General features: G+C 37.5%; 1 protein-coding gene across 2 annotated transcripts in view; it reads right to left on the reverse strand.

The window, feature by feature from the left end:
* Nucleotides 1-20,890, reverse strand: part of LOC150092910 (GTPase Era, mitochondrial) — a 178,329-nt gene that overhangs the window by 81,658 nt on the left and 75,781 nt on the right. For both annotated transcript variants that reach the window (XR_016550443.1, XM_090413965.1), the window contains exon 6: nt 16,862-16,923. Coding sequence is in view for 1 of the 2 variants with exons in the window: in XM_090413965.1 (XP_090270091.1) it covers nt 16,862-16,923 (62 nt within the window). In the remaining variant the exon portion in view is untranslated. The remainder of the gene's footprint in view (nt 1-16,861; nt 16,924-20,890) is intronic.

The following is a 20,890-nucleotide window of genomic DNA, read 5'->3' on the forward strand; positions in this document are numbered from 1 at the left end:
AGGACCAACTTTTTCTTTTTCATTGTGTCAGTTGCTTTTTCTAAAGCATCAAAAAATTACTCCACTTCTACCTTAGTAGAACCTTCTGTGGGACCATAGGCACAAATAAGTCTCATTGTCGTATTCCCCATTCTGATATTTGCCCACATCACTCTACTTGAGACTGCCTGCCATTCACGAAGATTAGCCTCATATTTTGTGTTGAATACCATGGCTACTCCTTCTTTTACTTGATTGTCATTTCCTGAATATAACATTTTGTGTTTATTGCTCAGAAAGATCTCACCAGTTTTTATCTTTTTTGTTTCAGTCACCCCTATTATGTCAATCTGTTATTTATGTAATTCTTCAGCTAGCTCCATTTCTTTGCCATTCAGGTTTCTTATGTAGATAGTACCGATCTTTAACTCTAGTGATGTTGAGTTGGGGTGTGCTTTCAGATTTGTTCCAGTAGCTGACTTTTCGCAGTTCACCCTGGTTCCCTGGCAAAAACAACAGGGCCTTAATAGAAAGAGGGATGGTAAATCCCTTTATGTTTTAAAACATAAAGGGATTTACTACCCCCCTTTCTATTAACAATTTCACTGGTAAAATAGCCTTTTGGCATATTAAAAAAAAAAAACCGGGGGGGGGCCTTGTTTAACCCAGTGACGCCCCAGCCGGCATGAAATTTTGTCATGTTGTACCATCATTTTCTATATTGTTTTAAGCCAATAAGAATACTATTTGGTCGGCTAAATCCCAAATTGCCAGCCCATCTTCGTTTGTTCAGTATCCAAGTAGATACCCAACAGGGTGCACCACAAGAAGGTGAGGATTGGACATTAGGTCAGAAGCCCTGGTCGGTTCTCTGCATTCCTTTAAAGGTATGTGGAGGTCTCCTCTCAGTTATACAGCTTTGACCACCTTATACAATCGACATAAGCTTAGAACCTTAAAATAGCCTAAAATTTAGGCCTCATCTTAAAAACCAGCCGTCCTATATGCCGACATATATGGTAATTTATTCTTGTTTTTATGCATTATACTCGATTACAGGGCAAGGAACAGTCACAATGTTAATACAGCACTGCCTTTAAAAGTTTCATTTTAAATAATGCATAAGCAGATTCATTTTGTTCATATATATAGTAACTAGGCTCTGACTAGCTGGATAGATTTCAATGCAATCTGCTATTTCAGATCTTCAACTAAAACATGACACAAAGGAATAACATTGCTCTGACTGTATTTGGAATTTAATGAAATTTTATTGTTAGGATCTCTACTAAAATTTAACAAATCATTGCAGTGTTGGTTTTAAATTGTGAAAATAAGGCATATAATTTAAAACAATAGATGTCATAACTGATTATAAATAAACCATCTACAGTACATAACAAAAAACAACTCTCAATCAACAACTAATGAAATTATTCATCAGTCATTTACTTTTTGAATAATGCTACTGCAAAATGCACAATTTTTGGTTGTTTTGGATCATATCATACTTGTTATTAAGTAGTTGACTGCACTACACGTTACACTTTCATGAATATGGAAACTATGCTCCTAAGAAGCATATATAGCCATCAACTATCACCACAGCAAACTCTTAAAGAACCACAGGAATTACCTTCTTATTGCTATAGTTATTGTACTCATGACTTTTCAGTAGTTTGTTACACTGAATGAGTTTGTTATTATAGCATTCAGTATGGTAAGAGATTATTGCCTTTCATTATACATTTATAATGTTGAAAGTTTATTTTTCACTTGGTTAGAGTATAATAAATTTAGTTTAATCCTTTATCCAAGTGTGAGCAAACAAAGTTTGCACCTGAAAGTATTTTCAGGACTGGGGTAAGGTGGTACAACATCAGGGCAACTCCTTGCAAAGGTGGAGCAAGATACCAACACTCCTATCTCAGTATCTCCCATAATGCAAAACACATCTCCTTGCGGATATGTCTAATGTTATGCATTAAGGGAAGGGCCACTACCCAGACTAGTTTCGACCTTTATTGACATTTGTTGAAAATGACACTTTGCCACATTCCTGATATTTAGTTTCCATATTCTTACCAATATCTTCCCATGACTTTTGTTTAGCTTCATTTGCATGTAGCTTTATTATGCTTTCTATGTATTTTCAAAGGATGCCTGCTTACTTATTTGCTAGGGATTTTTGATATTATTACTTCTTTTCCAGATTGTATCTTTAACTTCTGAATCCCACTATGAAGTTCTGAATTTTTTTTTTTTTTACTTGAACAAACTGACCAGATGCCTCTAGACAAGGTGTATCCTGAAGTTCTCATCATAAATCTCATTACTGCTGCAGTTATTCTTCTCTCATCTCCTCTTCTGATCTTCCATGCCTCACTTATGGAAGTGAGGCATGGAAGTCAGATTTCGTCACTTAGTCCCTAATATTTAGTTTTTGTTTCAAACTCTCACCAATAACATTTGTATATTTAGAGTTCATCTGGGAAAACTAATCAATTTTGACTCTCTTAAAAACTTTTGTGCATTTTTCTTTTTCCTTATATGATGATCATTTTTATCCTGATCAGTACTACACTATCTACCAATAATTGTCCAGACACTTTAGTAATTTACAATTGATAGCAGTAGGCAAACCCTAATATTGGGTATGTCTCCATGTTTGGCTTTAATCACCTCTTACACACTTTGAGGGAGGCTTCCCACCAATGTGCAGTAGACATCAGGTGGAATTTGTCTCCATTCCTCCATTAAAGCAGCACTGAGTTCAGCGATAGATCGAGGATGTGCAGCTCTGGACCTCCATCGCTGTTCCAATTTGTCCCATGTGTTCGATAGGGTTGAGGTCAGGACACTGCACAAACCAGGGCAGTCGTTTAACACTCTTCATACCTTTCCATAATAGCTGCAGCTTTGTGGCATGGGGCATTGTCATCTTGATAGTAACACGGGTCCATTTCATTAAAACTTCACAGTGTAGGCAGCACCTGATTATCCAGCATATCAAGGTACTGAGCTACTTTCATGGAACCATGCACAACGACCAGTGGTCGCACTCCAAACTAGCTGAATGCATCCCACACCATTACACCATTTCCACCACCAAACTTTACTCTGGGTACTACACACTGTGATGACAAATGTTCACCAGGCTACCTCCACACCCACACCCTGCCATCAGACTGGAAGTAGGTGAACCTTGATTCATCACTTCAGAGTACAATTTTCCACTGATCAATTGTCCAGTTCATATGCTTTTTGCACCAAGCCAGATGAGCCGCCTTGTTTGTTGTGTATGATGTTCGACTTGTGTGCTGTTGCTGCTCTTCCATGGAACCCCGGTAAATGAAGTTCTTTTCATGCCGCATTAGTGCTATATGAAAGTAAAAGTACCACAGTGCCAGTAACACCATATATGGTGTTAATGGCATTGTGGAACTCATCACAGATGGTCTGTGCTGAGTGTAGATGGTTTTGCGAGCCACCCATTTTAACACCCTCCTGTCCCTGTCAGTCATTTTCAGTGGCCACCCTGGGTGTTTTCCTGCACTAGTGATGCCAAAATTTCAATTTGTTGATCCCACTGCCAACCATTGATCTGGGTGCTCCAGATGAGCGACAATGGCACGTACAGACATACCACCAATGTGACAGCCCATGATGATCTCTCTCAAAGTCACTGAGTTCATGTGTTGCCATACCACCTGTATTTAACTACTATGATGAAATACTGCTTCCTACTATCTTACACTGATTTTTATGTTATTAACAAACCTGGAACGTTCCATAACTTCAAAAACAGGGGTTCGGACAATTGTCTGAACCCCTGTTTTGGTGAATAAACTTTGGTGAAAGGATCACTTGCTAGTTCCTGTTCCTTGTAACCTGAGCCATTATGAAGATATAATTATAACAAACAACACAGCAAATAAGACTTTTCTTATTTCTTGTGTCGTTGTTCTATGTGAAAATGTTTTTATTTTGATCATGGTGTCTGTAATGACTAATCCAGTCCTGAGGAGAAATCCAACAGGTATTTAATTTATTATTATTAGAAGTACTGTTTTTACTGTTTTCTCCATATTTTACCAAAACATCTATATATGCCCGATATTCATTTGCTACTTTGTTTAGATTACGAACAAGGGCCATTTTCTTCGAGAGTCTGTGCCTCAGTTGGTTTCAACAAAGCCCTTTAGTTGATAAAACATGGGTTCAAATCCCATCTAGAAGTTGTATAAATATTAGCAGGACTTTTTGCTGAAATCAGATGATCTCTTATGGAGGTAGCAGTGTTTTTGTCTTCATAAAAAAGGAGGAAGAATGACAGGACACTGTGTACTTCAAGCAGAAAAGAATTGAGCTTTATTCTCATTACTACAAGAAGAATCTATATACAGACTTTATTAAATTGATGGCAAGTGAACTGATCTCACACAGAGGTAGAAGTGTTGCAAATTTTTCATCTCGCATATATAAGCAAACTGCCCAGAGAATTCTTCTTCAGTTTTCCCCACTTAAGTAAGGTTGCTGTTTGTAGTGAGTCTCCTCCACAACCTCCTGTCTTGGGCTGTAGCCACATCAAAGCTCTTCATCCTCAAGTCCTCCTCCACCATCTCTTCTTTGGCCACCAGTGCTTCCTCCTCCCCTGCACATCCATCTGCATGACCTTTCTTCCCACACACTCTTCCTCCCTCCTCATCACATGACCAATCCATCTCAACCTTGCCTCCTGTATCTTTGCTTCTAAGTTTGTAACTTTCACCATTCCATTTACATAGTCATTTCTCAGACGATCCTTTCTGGTCACACCGCACATCCACCTAAGCATTCTCATCTCCGCTACCTCCATCCTGCTGATGTTATTTTTCTTCAGGACACAGTTTCGATAGCATACATCATAGCTGGTCTCATTACTGTCCTGTAGATTTTGCCTTTTAGATTGATTGGCACCCTCTTATCGCATAGCACTCCAGCCATCTCTCTCCAGTTCCTCCATCCTACATCCCACTTCCTTCTCAGCCTCACCATCCTCTTTCACTGTTGAACCTAAGTATCTAAAGTCACTGACCTTCCTGATGACATTTCCTTCTGGCTCCAGATCTGTCTCCTGGCTGCCATCCACTTTGCAACACGTATACTCTGTCTGTTACTTCTGCTCAGTCTCATACCTCTTTCTTCCAGTACTTTCCTCCAACTTTCCAGTTTAGCTGCCACTTCTCGATTCTGCATACAACATAGTCCAAGGCACGTCTTCTCTCATCTCCTCCGTCACCACTGCCATCACAATATTAAATAGGAACAGACTTAATGCTGACCCTTTGATGCAAGCCAACTGTCACTAGAAAACTTTCTGTCTGTCCCAGGCAGGTTCGAACTCTTGTCTTCACATTTCTGTACATCTCCTGCACCAGCCTGACATATTTCTCCAGTACCTTCTTCTCCCTCAGACACCTCCAGACTTCTTGCCTTGGCACTTTATCATACTCTTTCTCCAGATCAATAAATACCAGATGTAGTTCCCGTTGCTTCTCTCAAAACTTTGCCATCATCTGTTGTAATCCAAAGATAGCATCTGTCGTTGATCGACCAGGCATGAAGCTAAATTGCTCCTTTGCAATCTCCACCTTCTTCCTCAGTCTTCCATCAAGAACTCTCTCTAGGATTTTTATTGTGTGGGACATAGCTTTATTCCTCTAATTCTTACAGTCTTGTGCATCCCCTTTACTCTTGTAGATGGGGACAAGAGTACTTTCCCTCCATTCCTCGGGTATATTTTTTTGTTGACAAACTTTTATTAACAGGTCCCACAGCAGGTCAATTCCCTTTTCCCCCAGTGTCTTCCATGCCTCCACTGGGATCCTGTCAGGGCCCACTGATTTTCCATTCTTCATCGTCTTTATGTCCTCCGTCACTTCCACTCTACTAATGTTGTGCACCATCCCCTCATAAGGCTTCCCCATCTTCTCTGTGAGTCCTTGCATTTTCTTCATTCAAAAGCTCTTCAAAGTATATTCTCCATATGTTTCTTGTGTTGCATAAGTGCCTTCCACACAATTAGTTCTAGGAGGCGTCATGTAATAATAATTTTCCTTTTTATGTTAGCTGCCCTCGGTAATTACCTAAAACTTTCTTACACTTATTCCTGTGTAAAATTCTTTGAGACAAGTCTTAATTTTCAATTTCCCATTTAGAAATCTAAATCTGCCCACATCACTCTACTGTTTGAATCTTTTTTCAATTTAATAAAACCAATTATGTTCATAAGATAATTCTTGTTCTAATTCCTCAAATTTTCCATTGAATTGTGTTGATTGTGTTGATTGTGTCTATCTCCATTTCTACTGATACTGATTATGTTCCAGTAGCTGACTCGTCCATGTTACTCTGGTTTTGAAGAAAAACAGTTGTCTAGGCTCATTCAACCAGATGGTGATCCACTTAACATGACATTTAATTGTGGCATACCATTTTAAGATAATACAGAAAACAATTTGGTTGGTTAAATCCCAAATTTATAGTACATTATGGTTTGTTCAGTATCTATATGGATACTTAATACTGAACTTAAAATCAAAAAAGTAAGGATTAACAAGCCTCCATATATTATAACATGTCAGTTCATTTAGTAACTCAGACCATTACCTCATCTAAGCTTACCCATAGCCATTTTCAGTCTTGTCCAATGACATTATAAAGGTGCTGTATGATCATAACATACGAGTGTCAATTCTGTGATTATAATAAAAATATACTTAAGTTTTCTTTATGGTTTACATTTTGATCATAGTCATTATCATTGACAGACTAAATGTTAGATAATGAAAAAAATTTTCTAGAGAGGATGAAAGAGAACCATGGTGATCTCACCAGGGCAATGAATTTCATCTACCTGACAAAACATTATTGCAAAATCAAAAAGTTGCAGAAGGGACTAGAGATTAACAAGAAGAGAAAGAAGCAGGTGGTCCAAGGTAAGAATCAAGAACATGATAAACTAGAAAAATAAAGTAAGGAAAAAATTACGTATGTACGGAGACTATGATCAGAGGAGTACTTAACAAAAGCATAACAAAATCATGTTTTCCTGTTGCAAAAATTAACTTTATTAGTCATGCCATACAGATGCAGAAAATTAAAGTGAAAGAACTAATTGTCTTGGTTGGCACTAATGATCTGAGAGGTGAAAAGTATTCTATGCGGGGACAATGTGAAGGAGTTGTTGGACAAAGTAAAAAAAAAGAGTCGCAAGGTAAAGAGAGGAAAACTGAGGAGGTGGGCAATGACAGCAAATGGATCAATTCACAGGTTGTGCAGAAGGAATGATGTAGGATTTGTGGACTGAGTTTGAGAGAGAGAGAGAGAGAGAGAAGGATGTGTATGATATTGACTAACTGCACCTAAATGGTTTTGGTGTTAGGTGTCTGAGAGCTTTGTTCAATGAGCATGCTGAAGTGCAAATTCAGGAAAATTAAAGCAATTATGGTGGATGCAACTGAGTATGTAGGCACCCATGAGAAGAGTGAGTGTGGGAATGACCAACAAGTGTAGTCTCTCAAGCAAAATTATTAAATAGGGTAGTCAATCCAGGAAGAAAAGTTGGTTAGGGGCCTAAAGAGATGCTGCACTTTCTGTATACTAATGCCAGAAGTATCAGGAACAAGAGGGAGGAGATTTTTGGTATTGGTTAGTGCAACCATGCCAAAAGTTATAGGCATTAGTGAGACTTAGCTACCAGCAGATAATGTAGTTACAGGGATAAAATGTGAAGGGTTTAATATTTTCAGGGAGGGTAGAAAAGATACGATTGGGGGGGGGGGGGGGATTGATTGATTTGGGATTTTGTAGAAGACTATGCCAGGACATGGGTTACAGCAGTACACAGGGTATTGGTAGGTAAATAAATAAATATATAGTTACAAGGAGATAAAATAGCGAATAGTGTAAAATATACGTACAAAGTGTTGGATCGTACTTCCTTGTTTTTGATCCGCCATCTTGTTTCAACTCTGTTCTTAAACAAGTAAATAGGTTGCTGGTTGATTACTAATTTAAATATAGAGAAATTTATATTTTTAGACTGCGCCACTCTATAACTAGATTAGTCTAATGAAATGTAGTGAAACCAACCATCAACTAATTTTATATCAATATCAATATTATTTCTTACGTAGACCGAGTTTATCTCTTATGTTTGAAGCTCCCGCTAGGTCCGATAATTTCATGAACGGTGCAGTAAAAGAGATTCAGGCAAACACAATTTTAAAATCATCAAAACAAAACATTTAATACTGGGTTATATATTATACATATGAACTCAATTCTGAGAACAAGATAATATAAATGTCTAAGCTTAACTGGTCAAATCTTACATATTCAGTCTTTGGGCATTCTGCTATCAGACTTATAGCTTTCACAATATTAAAATAACCTTTAATAGAGTTCAATATCACAAAATGTCTTAGTAACAACAAATTTTACTATTATTAAACAGTCAGTAAAGTCTCAATACATTAATGGTGGCAACAACTGCTTGAGTATACACTTTCATACTTCATACTCCGGATGATTTCAGCAAAAAACGTTATAGTTAATGTGGGGAATAACAGGAGGAATTACACATACGTAGGCTGTTCAATAAGTAATAAGACTATATTTATACAGAAAACAGATTACCTTTAATCGTCATCATTTACATTGTCTTTTTCGAAGTAACTACCGTGAGATGCGATGCATTTGTCCCAACGTTGCGTCCACTTCTTAAACACATGTGAAAGTCCGTTTTTTGAGAGTTCTTTCAAAACCGCCTCTGCAGCTTTTACACATGCTTTGTTGCTTTCGAAATGGCGGCCTCTTAGTGGTTTCTTGAGCTGAGGAAACAGCCAGAGCACGGTGCAAGATCAGGACTGTATAGAGAGTGTGGTAGGATATCTGTATTGTTGTTCTGCAAAACATCCACTACACAACCAGCAATATGTGGTCTTGCATTATCATGGTGCAATAAGAAGCCATTCTTCAGCAATGGACGCTTCCTTTTGACATGCTTGACGATAATCGCTGCTGTGTAGATCATTGTGATGGACGGTGAAGGTCTTCCCTCACGTTCAAGATCATCCACATTTTGCCTTCCTTCCTTAAAAGTTTTATGCCAGCGAAAAACACTTGCCCTCGACATTGCTTCATCGTGGAAAGCTTCGCGTATCATGTTAAAAATGCCCAATGCCGATTTTTTGCAAACGCACACAAAATTTAATCACATAACGCTGTTCCAAGGACGCTTCCATTTCGAAGACTGGTCGCGCCTCGTAGGCACGCCGAAACAAGCTTGTGTTTAGTCACGTGACACTCTGGCACATCAGCCCGGATACGCCATCTATCAACCTCTTTTGTTAATACAGACAGCAACATTTCCTTATTCCACAGAAATTAATATTGTGATGAGTGGTTTCGCCACAGTAAAATTAGTCTTATTACTTATTGAACAGCCCACGTATATCTCTGCACTGAAGTAACATAAAATTGGACAGTTCTTACCGGATAAATCCTTTGCTCATCAATTTCACTATGGGCACACTTTATAACTATATTTACTTAGCACACTATGGCAACACTATTTAGAATAAATCTTCTCCATGAACTGAACTATTAATGGTCGCACTTCACGTGTATAGACGTACTTGGATAAAGGAAAATGCTCATTCCTTCTTTAACACTATTCGACCAATTCAGCTCTCTGTTAAAGTTCCATGAAACTCTTGGAACACGTAGTAATTCTTTACCTTCTAGAATTATTCTCAGTTGCTTATTACTTTCCCGGTCCTTAAATATTCCAATTACAGCACTAAAGTTCTAGACGCAGCAATCCTTTGCATTCACTTTGCTGCCTCTCAGTATTCTCCTCGTCTGTCTGTGCTATACTCAATGCTCTCGTGTCCCACCATGGTCGGTCTTGAAAAAGAGAAGCCCTCAGTTTTCTCCGTTCTCAGCTTATATACTCCCCTTCTTTTTCACAAAAAAATTGTTTCTCACGGTCTAGCTTATGTCAATCCTTTCTCAGCAGTTGAATACCATATCTCGCAATCCAAGCACATGCTAGCTATTTCTAGCCTGTCTCCATAGTAACAATCAAAAGAAAATAAAAACAGAAATATTGCATAACATTATACCTTTACATACTGGTAGTGATAAATAAAAAATTAAAATATTATAATTCACATAAGGCATATTAAACTTATATAATTCCTCATAATATTAAATTAGGAATAATCAAAATAAACAGAACAATATTTCAACATAAGGTCCTATCATTGCTAACACATATTTTAGATTAATTAATAAAATTTAATAAATAAACTCAAGGCAATTACATGAATAATAATTTACAATCATGGGATTAATATCAAATAATTTTTACAAGTATAGCCTTTGGTATGGTGGATTAAGTTGGATTCTGTAAGGAATATTAATAATTTAAATTTCTCCTTATTCAGAATCCAACAAAAGGTATTAGAACATAAATGATTAAATAAATGTATGTAAAAGGTTTAGTATTTACAATGTGGCATCTATATATATACAAATCCATAACCAAATGTCTTTGAATAAATTAAAGTTTTTTAAAAATCTAAAAACATTATGCTATCTGTCTGTGTATGGGCCTTGGCCAGATAAGTAAAAATGTAATTTCTCTCGTGTGAAGTGCTCACACTCCACCAGAATATGATTAACAGTAAGGGCTTTGCATTTCCACACATAGGTGATTCATCAGTCCTCAGTAAATAAGAATGTGTGAAATAACTGCAGAGCCTAGCAAAAACAACTTCTTCTCTTCTTCCTACATTGACTACATGGCCAATGCTTAATGTTAGGCCTAATCTCATGTAATGTTATTCATCAGTGATTCCTATTATGAGTACTGCTACTCTGCAATTAACTTTAATTTTATAACCTATGCATACACATATTTTATAACCTATAGTCAATATAAATGACCATTGAACAGTAGGTTTGAGAAAGTATGAGCTGATCTACCAATTGCATCTGCAATGTCATTTTCCTTAATTCCAATGTGGCTGGGAATCCAACACAACCAAACATCAAAATTAAGGATCTTTATTTAATGCAAGAGTTGAAGCACTTCACCAAGTACTGGATGTGGATTATACACAAAAGAGATGGCCTGTAAAGAACTCAAAGAGTCTGTATAAGTTATACACTTCTGGTAGGAGTTTTCCTTGATATGCACAAGTGAAAGCCAGCAATCTCTAGTTAGAGCAATCTGGTGGGATTGCTGTAACTAGAGATTGTGATGTCAGAAATCAGAGTTGGCTGCTCTGTGTGCATTGAACAATTGAAGGTAAACAGATGAGAGCATATGACAGTTGGATAGGTGGCAAGTGAGAGAAGGGGGGGGGGGGGAGTACATATATGCAAAATGTAGGCAATGGGAAGAGTGAGTTAGAGATTACCATAACTGACCTCAATGCATCAGGGGAGGGAGAATCTCAACCTAGAGAGAGAGAGAGAGACAGTAGTGTGATGAGGGTGAGAATAACGAGCGAAATATGAATGAAAAAAATAAGAGTGGGGAATGTGGAAAGTTTGAATAATTGTGAAGTTTTCAGAGATGGTCTTAATTTGGAGGATGAATGGTAAGCAAGAGTCGCTAACTTGCAGAGAGAGACAGATGAGCTGAAAGAGGAGGTGGAATGTCTTGGGAATGAGTTGAGGTGTGAAAGATGAGATTACGTGAAGGGAAGAGATGAATGCAAGATGAATCAGAGTAGGAGTGAGAGAGAATAGAAACAGTAGGAGAGAGGAATGACAAGAATGCGACGGAGTGCTGGAACCAGAGATAGAGTGATGCTAGGACGGTAGGTAACTAGGGGAAAACAGAGAGAAAGTGTTAGGGGAGAGAGAGATGCAGGTGAGCAATCAAGGAACAGAGTGGTGAGAGGTGTGATGTATGGAGACTCAATGATCCATGGTGTGCAATAGAGGATGCCAGAGGAGTGTTTGCCTAGAAGAACAATAGAAAGTGTGGCTATGGCAATTAAGTGGTGTGAGAGGATGGATGAGATGATTGTAATATGGGCACGAATGACTTGAGAGGTAAATGGGTTGGCGAGAGATCTGAGATTCATGCTTGAGGTTGTATAAAAGAAAACACAGAGAGAGAAGATAGTGTGTATGTTACCCAGGTATAATAATGACGAGGTGAGTAGAAGAGCAGTAATAATGAATAGCATGATAGTCAGAATATGTCACAAGAGAGGATTGGAATATGTGGATGCTTGGAGGGCATTTGAGGACAGAAAGGAACTGTAGGCGAGAGACCACTTGCATTTGAATAAGGAAGGACGTAGACATCTGGAGAGATTGCTGTTTTCTGAAAGAGTTGGTGTGTCAACACAGGGAAACTAGAATTCCCAGGCTGGATGGTAGCAAGGGTGGCCTCTTGTGGGAATGGGAAAGACATCAGGTAATGCTGAGTCCAGTGGAATCTGGAGGGAATAATGATAGATATAGAAACAGTGACATGTTTATGCTTTATTTTAATGCCAGGAGTATCTGGAATAAAGGAGATGAACTGGTGGTGCTAATAGCATCAGCCTGTCTGAAGATTATTGGAATCTCTGAGATATGGTTGATGAAAGATGATATAATAATAAGAATAGAAGTGGCAGAGGGTACAGTATTTTTTGGCAGGATAGGAAGGGAAATGCAGTGGTAGAGTACTGCTTATGATAAGTGATGACTTATGTCCTCTAAGAGTGGAGGCTTTGGAAGGCAGTGACACTAATGGTTTTGAAAGCATATGGTGTGAGGTAGAGGTGGGCAAGATATTTAGTGGGGTGTTACTACAAACCAAGGAACACATAGGGTGAGGAGCAGGAGATGTTTATGAAGTTGAGCTTGGAAAGTGCAAGAAGAATGATTGTTAACTACAGCAGTATAAGTTGGGAAGAGGAAAATGTATGTAGTAATAAGGGAATGGAATTTCTAGAATTCTTGAGGGACAAATGTCTTAGACAACATGTAATAGAGGGAACAAGAGGCTCAAGAATTTTGGATTTGGTCATAGCATTAAAAGAGATGATTATAACTGAGATGACATCTCTTCCCCCAGTTGGAGAAAGTGACCATGTGGTTTTGACTTGGAAGATGAATAGACATGCAGGAGTATCAAAGATAAAGGAACGTATGTGGAATTATAAGGAGGTGATATTAACAGTCTTAGATATCAACTTGGGTCAGTTCTATAGAGGGCAGAATTGGAAGTCCAATATATCATTAGTGCTTGGGAAATTGTGAAGGAATATTTGTTAGCAGCAATAATAAGCTGTATTCCATGAGCGAAGAAGAAGACACAATTTGGTGTAAAGTGGATGACAAACAATATCAAACAGGAACTGCAGGTGAAAAAGAGGTTATGGAAGGGATATAAAGAGAGGGATGGAGAGCAGATGCATGAAGAATATAAGACTCAGGCCAGGAGAGTGACTAATACGGTAAGGAAGGCAACACTGGAATATGAGAAGAGATTGGCACTAACATCCAAAAAAAATCCTAGAGAATTTTTTTAGCTATGTGGCCAGTAGAAGGAGAAATGATTGTGAAAGAATGACATTGTGGGATAAAAATGGGAATAGAGTGATTGATGCAGAGGACATAGTGGAGTTGTTCATTGAACACTTCATTGGAGTATTTCATTCTGGAGAAGGTTTTAATACTAGAGGGATAAGACAGGTTCAAGGTTTAGAAGTGCAAGAGGAGAGTGTGTTCCAAATACTGAGTATTCTGGATGTCAGTAAAGCTGTGGGACTGGATGGCATTTCACCACAGATTTTGAGAGAGAGAGAGAGAGAATGTGCTAAAGAACCGACAGCTCTGTTGACCTGGCTTTTCAATGAAAGTCTGACTACAGGAAAGGTATCCACGGAATGGAAGGAAGGTAAGATAGTGCCAATGCATAAGAGAAGTAATTGCCTGAAGCCTCTGATTAGGGAGAAATGGATTACTGTGGAGATTGTTGTTATTGTGGAAAGTTTGTTATAGTGAATTTCCTTTAGCACAGCATGTTATCTATGGATCCTTTCAGGACTTTTCAATTAGTCTGTTGTGAGCTCATTTGTTATAACAATGTTTTCTGTAATGAATGATTTCTCCTGCACATTCTCATAACACACACACAAACAGACCATTATCTCATCCAATCTAGTGACTATATCCACAATGCAATTTCATAACATCAATCAATAATTATCTCCATCTTATGATCTGGTAAGGTGATCACTCAGTAATTCTAGTCCAGCCACATTCCTATCATCTGCATTTATTTATGTTACTCTTCCATAACCTCACCAAATAAAGTAAAATAAAAAATTTTAAATAAGTATTTTTCTGGAATTTTCTTTTAGTCTGCTTGATGATTTACTCTCATAATGTTTCCATATCAATTGCCCAGCTTGCTTTTATACTGCTCATGAGCTTGCAGAACGCATTTCTCTTTCTATTCACTGCACATCTATTTTTTTTTTTCTTTTCTGCTAACTGATGCTATCCATTTAACTCCCACATGATTTAAATGACCACAGCCTTCTTTAAATGACCTTCTGACCACAGCTATGCAATCTGAACTCCTTGAACATTTCCCATGTATAAAAAAACAACAACAACCTTCCTTTGCAATTTCTTATGAATAATGCTTTTCTAGCTGGTTCCTGGGTTTGCATAATCACTGACTGTAGTTTTATACACAGCCTTCCTCAAAACTCCATATGCTTAATCATATCCTTAGCCAAGAAAGCAAGATTACTCTCCAAATTCACAGACAAAATAGCTATCCTGGTCATTGACAAATCTTCCAATACTATCAATCAGCTAGTAAGTATACTCTGGATCTTCCATTATGAGGGTTTTAAGTGATCATCTCTCAATTTCTTCCCATGGGATCTTTCCTTCTTCCAACTCATGCCCCCCATATTAGAGATTCCATGATTACTTGCCTTACATTTACTGAACAAATTTGCCAATGCATGATCTATATATCTTCCAATGCATTCCCTGAGCCACAGCAGCACCCATGTACTGTATATATTGATGCTTTATTTTGATTTGTATATTTACTTTATTGGCTTCTATCTTTCCCACCAAACTGCCTCAAATGCCCACAACCCTGCCTTCATGCTGTAACTTTTACTCATTGGATGCAATTTTTCAAGCCTCCATAGTTCAGCGAGCCCTTTGGTTGGAAAGACCTGGGTTCAAATCTCCTCTATGATGTGATTTAGGTCAGTCTCATATGGAGGTAGAAGGGGGGGAAGGGGGTCTACCAGAAACTCTGGTTTTTCGACACTCAAAACAAACTAGTCCCATGAATGTGCAAGTTCTACAGATATAAAAATATCCCCTAGAGAAATGCAGCAAAAGGGAAGGCAAGCCAGCTGCATTAAACTGCTTGAAGCCCCTAATCAGGGAGTTCAACCCATCTTGAATGAATGAGAAATGGATGGGTTGCAATTCTTCTGCTGACATCAATATTTCACCACCTATCCTGTTATTTATCCTCACTGAAAATACAATGCCCCTTACATTCCATCCCTATTATCATCATCAATTAATCCAATCCCACTAATGCCCATAATTATTGGCCAATTCAAGCTAACCAATGCCAAAAATTCATCATCCCTGTTTTTCTGGCATTCGTATAGTTGAAATGAAATATTTCAACAATAATGGTTATCCTCAATTTCTCCTATCCTTGGCAACAAACTTACAATAGTTATCGCCCTACACACACACACACACACACACTTTTTTCCCCACTTATCTAAATAATCCGTTCCTATTCACTCTCAGAAACAATTGATTACGTTCTTATCAATCAAACACAGCAATCCTGAGTGAAAAAATAGTAAAAAAAACTTTCCCTAGAAATGAATACAGCTACAATTATCAATTTTTTTTCTTTTTTCTATCAGAAGTCCACCTAAAAAATTAGACAAATCTTACCTAGACTTGATCTTTCAAGAATAGGTAAGAATTATAACAAACAGAGGCAAGGCAGGCTGAAGAAGACAGAAGCAGTGTGTGTCGTGATATAAAAGGCCAACTAATCTAGAGCTTGGAAGAAAATTAAGAAATGATAAACAGCTTTGAACTATAGTGTTGATGCTTAGAATTACCAGAGAGAAAACATAACTAATTACAGTATTACAAATCATCCAAAAAACTACAGAGCCATTTTTATTTATTTATTATTATTATTATCTGAGACCTCCAGGGAGTCAAGGACTCATCGAGGGAGGCTGTAAATTACACAACCCAGCTATCGTACCTTCCCTTAAATTCATTTACACTAGATGCACTCACTACCCCTAAGGGCAAATTATTCCACTCACTCACTGCTGGGAGAAAACCTAGCTCTAACCCCTTTCTTGACTGAGAATAACCTTAACTTCCATGGATACCCCCATGTTCTCTCCCCACCTTTATTATGTGTTACAGTATTTTGAAATACTGTAATAATAAAGAAAAGAATTAACAGTACAAAAAAATCTATCCCATAAAGTCTTTATTCAGTGGGACGGTACGGGGGGGGGGGAGGAAGAATGAAATTAAGATGGATAGACCAACTCCCATTAGAGAAAATAATTTAAAATACAGTTGACAAAAATAAATGGAAAAATAATTGTGAAGAATGTTGTAGGTGTGAATAATATCCTCAGCAATGAGCAGATTAAAGATGTTGAACTTCTATCCAATACAATATACAACAACACTCAGTTACATACATTAATTTTAACAAATAACTTTGGACAAGTGATATGTACTAATGGGTAATGTAATGAATTACAAAGTGAAATGGACTTACTTATATCAGCATCATGAATAGCATTATATGGATCAACAACCAAAGTTGAGTCTAAATTATGGCTGAAAGATAAATTTAAAATAAATAAAGACTCAAACACAAGAAATGATCAAAAGTTATGTTATCAAACTGGTCCTATATCAAAAATGTTTCAAGACAAGATCATGGAACTATGGGTGTATTGTATACGTGCGATGTTCCTCATAATGATTAATTGTTACTATGACACAGTTATATTTTGAGAGTGCTGTTGCTGGCTTTAGAAATACCAGAGAGAAAACATTACTAATTATAGTATTATAAATCATTCAAAAAAACTACAGAGCCATTTTTTTAAATTTATTATTATTATCCGAGATCTCCAGGAAGTCAAGGACTCATCGAGGGAGGCTGTAAATTACACAAGGATTTTAGATGCAGTTGTTTTTCATATCACCATATACCAGTTGCCAAAAGGTGTCAACACCTTATTATTAAAATTCTCTGGATTAGAGATAGCTGATGGAAGTTTTTTCACTTGGCTATGTTACCAATTATATATTTAGTTTAATCCTTTATCCAAGTGTAAGCAAACTTCTGCATTACTTCTACCTTAGTATCACCACCTCTGGGTCTGGCTCCCACTGATGAGACCTCAATAAAGGTCAAAACCAGTCTGGGTAGTGGCACTTCCCTTAATGCATAGCATTATACATGTCTGCAAGGAGATGTGCTTTGCATTATGGGAGATACTAAGGCAAGTGATCTGAACTTACTCCACCTTTACTATGAGTTGCCCCAGTCCTGAAAATGCTTCAGGAGCAAAAACTGGTTTGCTTATACTTGGATAAAGGATTAAACCAAATATATAATTGGTAACATAGCTAAGTGAAAAAACTTCCATCAACTTCTACCTTAGTAGAACCTTCTGTGGGACCATAGGCACAAATAAGTCTCATTGTCCCGTTCCCCACATCACTCTACTTGATATTGCCTGCCATTCAAGATTAGCCTCATATTTTGTGTTGAATTACTATAGCAACTCCTCCTTTTCCTTGATTGTCATTGCCTGAATATAAAATTTTGTATTTATTGCTCAGAAAGATATCACCAGTTTTTGTCTTTTTTGTTTCAGTCAATCCTATTATGTCGATCTGGTACTTATCCAATTCCTCACCTAGCTCTATTTCTTTGCCATGCAGGCTTCTTATGTTGATAGTACCAATTTTGAACTCTGGTGATGTTGAGTTGGGATAAGTTTTAGAATTTGTTCCAGTAGCTGACTTTTTGCTGTTTGCCCTGGTGAAAACAACGGGGGCCTTGTGTAACCGGGCGACGTCAAAGGCGGCATGAAATTCTGTCATGTTGTACCATCATTTGAAATTTTGGTTTAAGCCAATAAGAATACAATTTGGTCTGCTAAATCCCAAATTGCCAGCCCATCCTCGTTCATTCAGTATCCAGGTAGATACCTAACAGGGCACACCATGAGAAGGTGAGGAGTGAACATTAGGTCAGAAGCCCTGGTCGGTTCTCGGCATTCCTATAAAAGCTATATGGAGGTCTCCTCTCAGTTATATAGATTTAACCCTTAAGTACCCCCCCCCATGTAACCTCAATGAAGAAAAATAAGATGGAAGAGTCACTAAACAGTTTTCTTTAACAGAAATGGTGAAAGAAGAATTTGTTTTTCAAAGTGAATAAATTGTCACCACTATGCTAAACTAGTGAATATGAAAAAATGCAATTTTCATATTAAATGAATGTTTATCTATTAATTATCTATAACTGATGGTCAAAATTTATCTCAGTAAGTTAAAAGGAGTGCTAAAGTGATCATAATTGCAGCAGTAAATTGCAAACTTCAAAGGCATTGATTTTTAATTCAAAATGAACCTTTTTTTTTCCCCTGAAGAGTGGCCAAATCCAGATTCACTAGTTTAGAATGGCGATTTGTACAAATCAATCAATTATATATGTTGGAAATATCAAAATTATTCCGGCATTTAAGATCAATAACGTTCAATTTGTGCTGGATGTGCTGGATCCTTTTTGTGCCTGATGTGCTGGATCCTTTCCAAGTCAAGTTTGCGCCTGCACGTAGTGCAAGTCTAGGCAACTCATGGTAGTGCAACTCGTGGCAAAGGTGGATTAAGCTCTGATCACTTTCTGTAGTATTTTTCCCTTAATGTAAAGCACATCCCCTTGCGGAGATGTATGATGCTATGCATTAAAGGCAATGGTCACTACCCATACCAGTTTCGACCTTCATTGAGGTCTCGTCAGTGGGATCCAGACCTGACAATGCTAAGGTTGAAGTGATGCAGAGCTTATGAATTTTACCTAAACAAGTTGCCACAAGGTGCTTTGACCTTATTAAATAAAATCTCAGGATGAGAGATTGATGTTGAACGTTAACTTGAGTATATTATGTATTCAAGATACCAAGTAATTTTATATAAACTTGGTTTTTAATCCTATTTCCCAAGTGAGCAAACAGACAAGTAAGTCAAGTTTGCACCTGCACGTAGTGCAAGTCTAGGCAACTCATGGTAGTGCCACTCTAGGTCCTTATGTGGCATCCTCTATGGGTCAGATAATTACAAAATAAATTCAGAGAAGTTCGGCTATTAGGTCTTAAGATGATAGTCTCCCAGATCTTTGGTAAATTAATGCAACCATACTTGAGGTTGGGAAAGTGCTTCATAACTGATGTAGATTCTAAGAATAGCCTCTCCAACTTGTAATGACTTCTATGTAATAAAGATGTTTTTTTGTTTTTTTTCCCCCATCTGATCCTACGTGAAGGAGTATCCAGAGCATGATCTGCCAATCCCGATTTGCCATACAGATGATCTCGAATGTAATTTGAATTTGCAAGGAACTTTATACACTCCAGGATGTTCAAGAGGATGTAGTCGATCTTTAGGAGAATTTATAAAAGTAGCTAGTTGAATGAAAGGTTTGAAAGTGATATGGAAATCACACTAGCAAAGAACTTTGGCTATTTTTTCTGATGTACCTTTAACATATGGAATGGGAATGGTTTTGCTTGATCCTATGTGTTGGGTGTAGAAGGAATGGGGAGATGCATGTAATATTTTATCTATTCCATATGGGCTGTAGCCACTGGCTAAAAAGGTGTCGCAAAGGTCCCTAAGCTCAGTTTCAAGGGCTGTGCCATTTGAACAAATACCCCTGGCTCGGTGATTAAGAGTTTTGAGCATGCTTTATTGTTAGGAATGGCAGTAGTGTGATTGTTTATGTAAATATCTACTATGAGTGAGTTTTCTGTAGACAGAAAATAATGAGCAGTTAGGAAGTCATGTCAGTAATGTATCTAAAAAGGAAGACTATTGTTACTTTCTTTTTCTATGGTGAAGTTTATTTTAGGAAGTTGGCTGGCAAAATGTGCCAAAAAAATGTATATAATGTATCTGGACTATGAGGCCAAAGAGCAAACACATCATTAACATAGCACCATAGCACCCAACTACCCCATATACAAGTTTGCTGGGAGACAGGAAGGGACCCGTGGCAGTCCCATCTAGCTTCTTGTATATTTTTCCTTTCCAGAGGAAATAACCTGCATGTATGGTGATCTGAATAATTCAATTATGTCTGGGAACACTTGATAAGGTCAAAGGATCTCTGTCAATAGCACATTAGTGAAAAGTGAGGTGATATCAAAACTGACTATAATGTCAGAATCTGTCAGAGTTAAATTTTCTATTAATGTTTTGAAGCGTAAAGAATTTTAATAGATAGGGAGAGTTGCCTGTAAGGGAGAAACTGATTTGGATAAATGTTTAGCCAGTTTGTAGGAAGGGAAGTATTGGGTTTGGGAATTTTAAGGACCCCATATATCTGGAGTGGTTTTATATGATAAGGTTTAAGATTTTTTGTAATTTCTTTAAGCCAGGATGTAACTTTTTTTTTAATAATTTGTACACATAGAATCCATAGAGGGCACCACATAAGGACATTAGGTGTCAGTTACAATTTAAACTGTTTCTACAATTACTTACTTTAGTGATGTGTGCCTGTCAC

This window comes from Typopeltis vanoorti, chromosome 24, assembly GCF_054136105.1.
Source record: "Typopeltis vanoorti isolate ZY-2024b chromosome 24, IOZ_Tvanoo_1.0, whole genome shotgun sequence".
In the NCBI taxonomy this organism is placed as follows: Eukaryota; Metazoa; Arthropoda; class Arachnida; order Uropygi; family Thelyphonidae; genus Typopeltis; species Typopeltis vanoorti.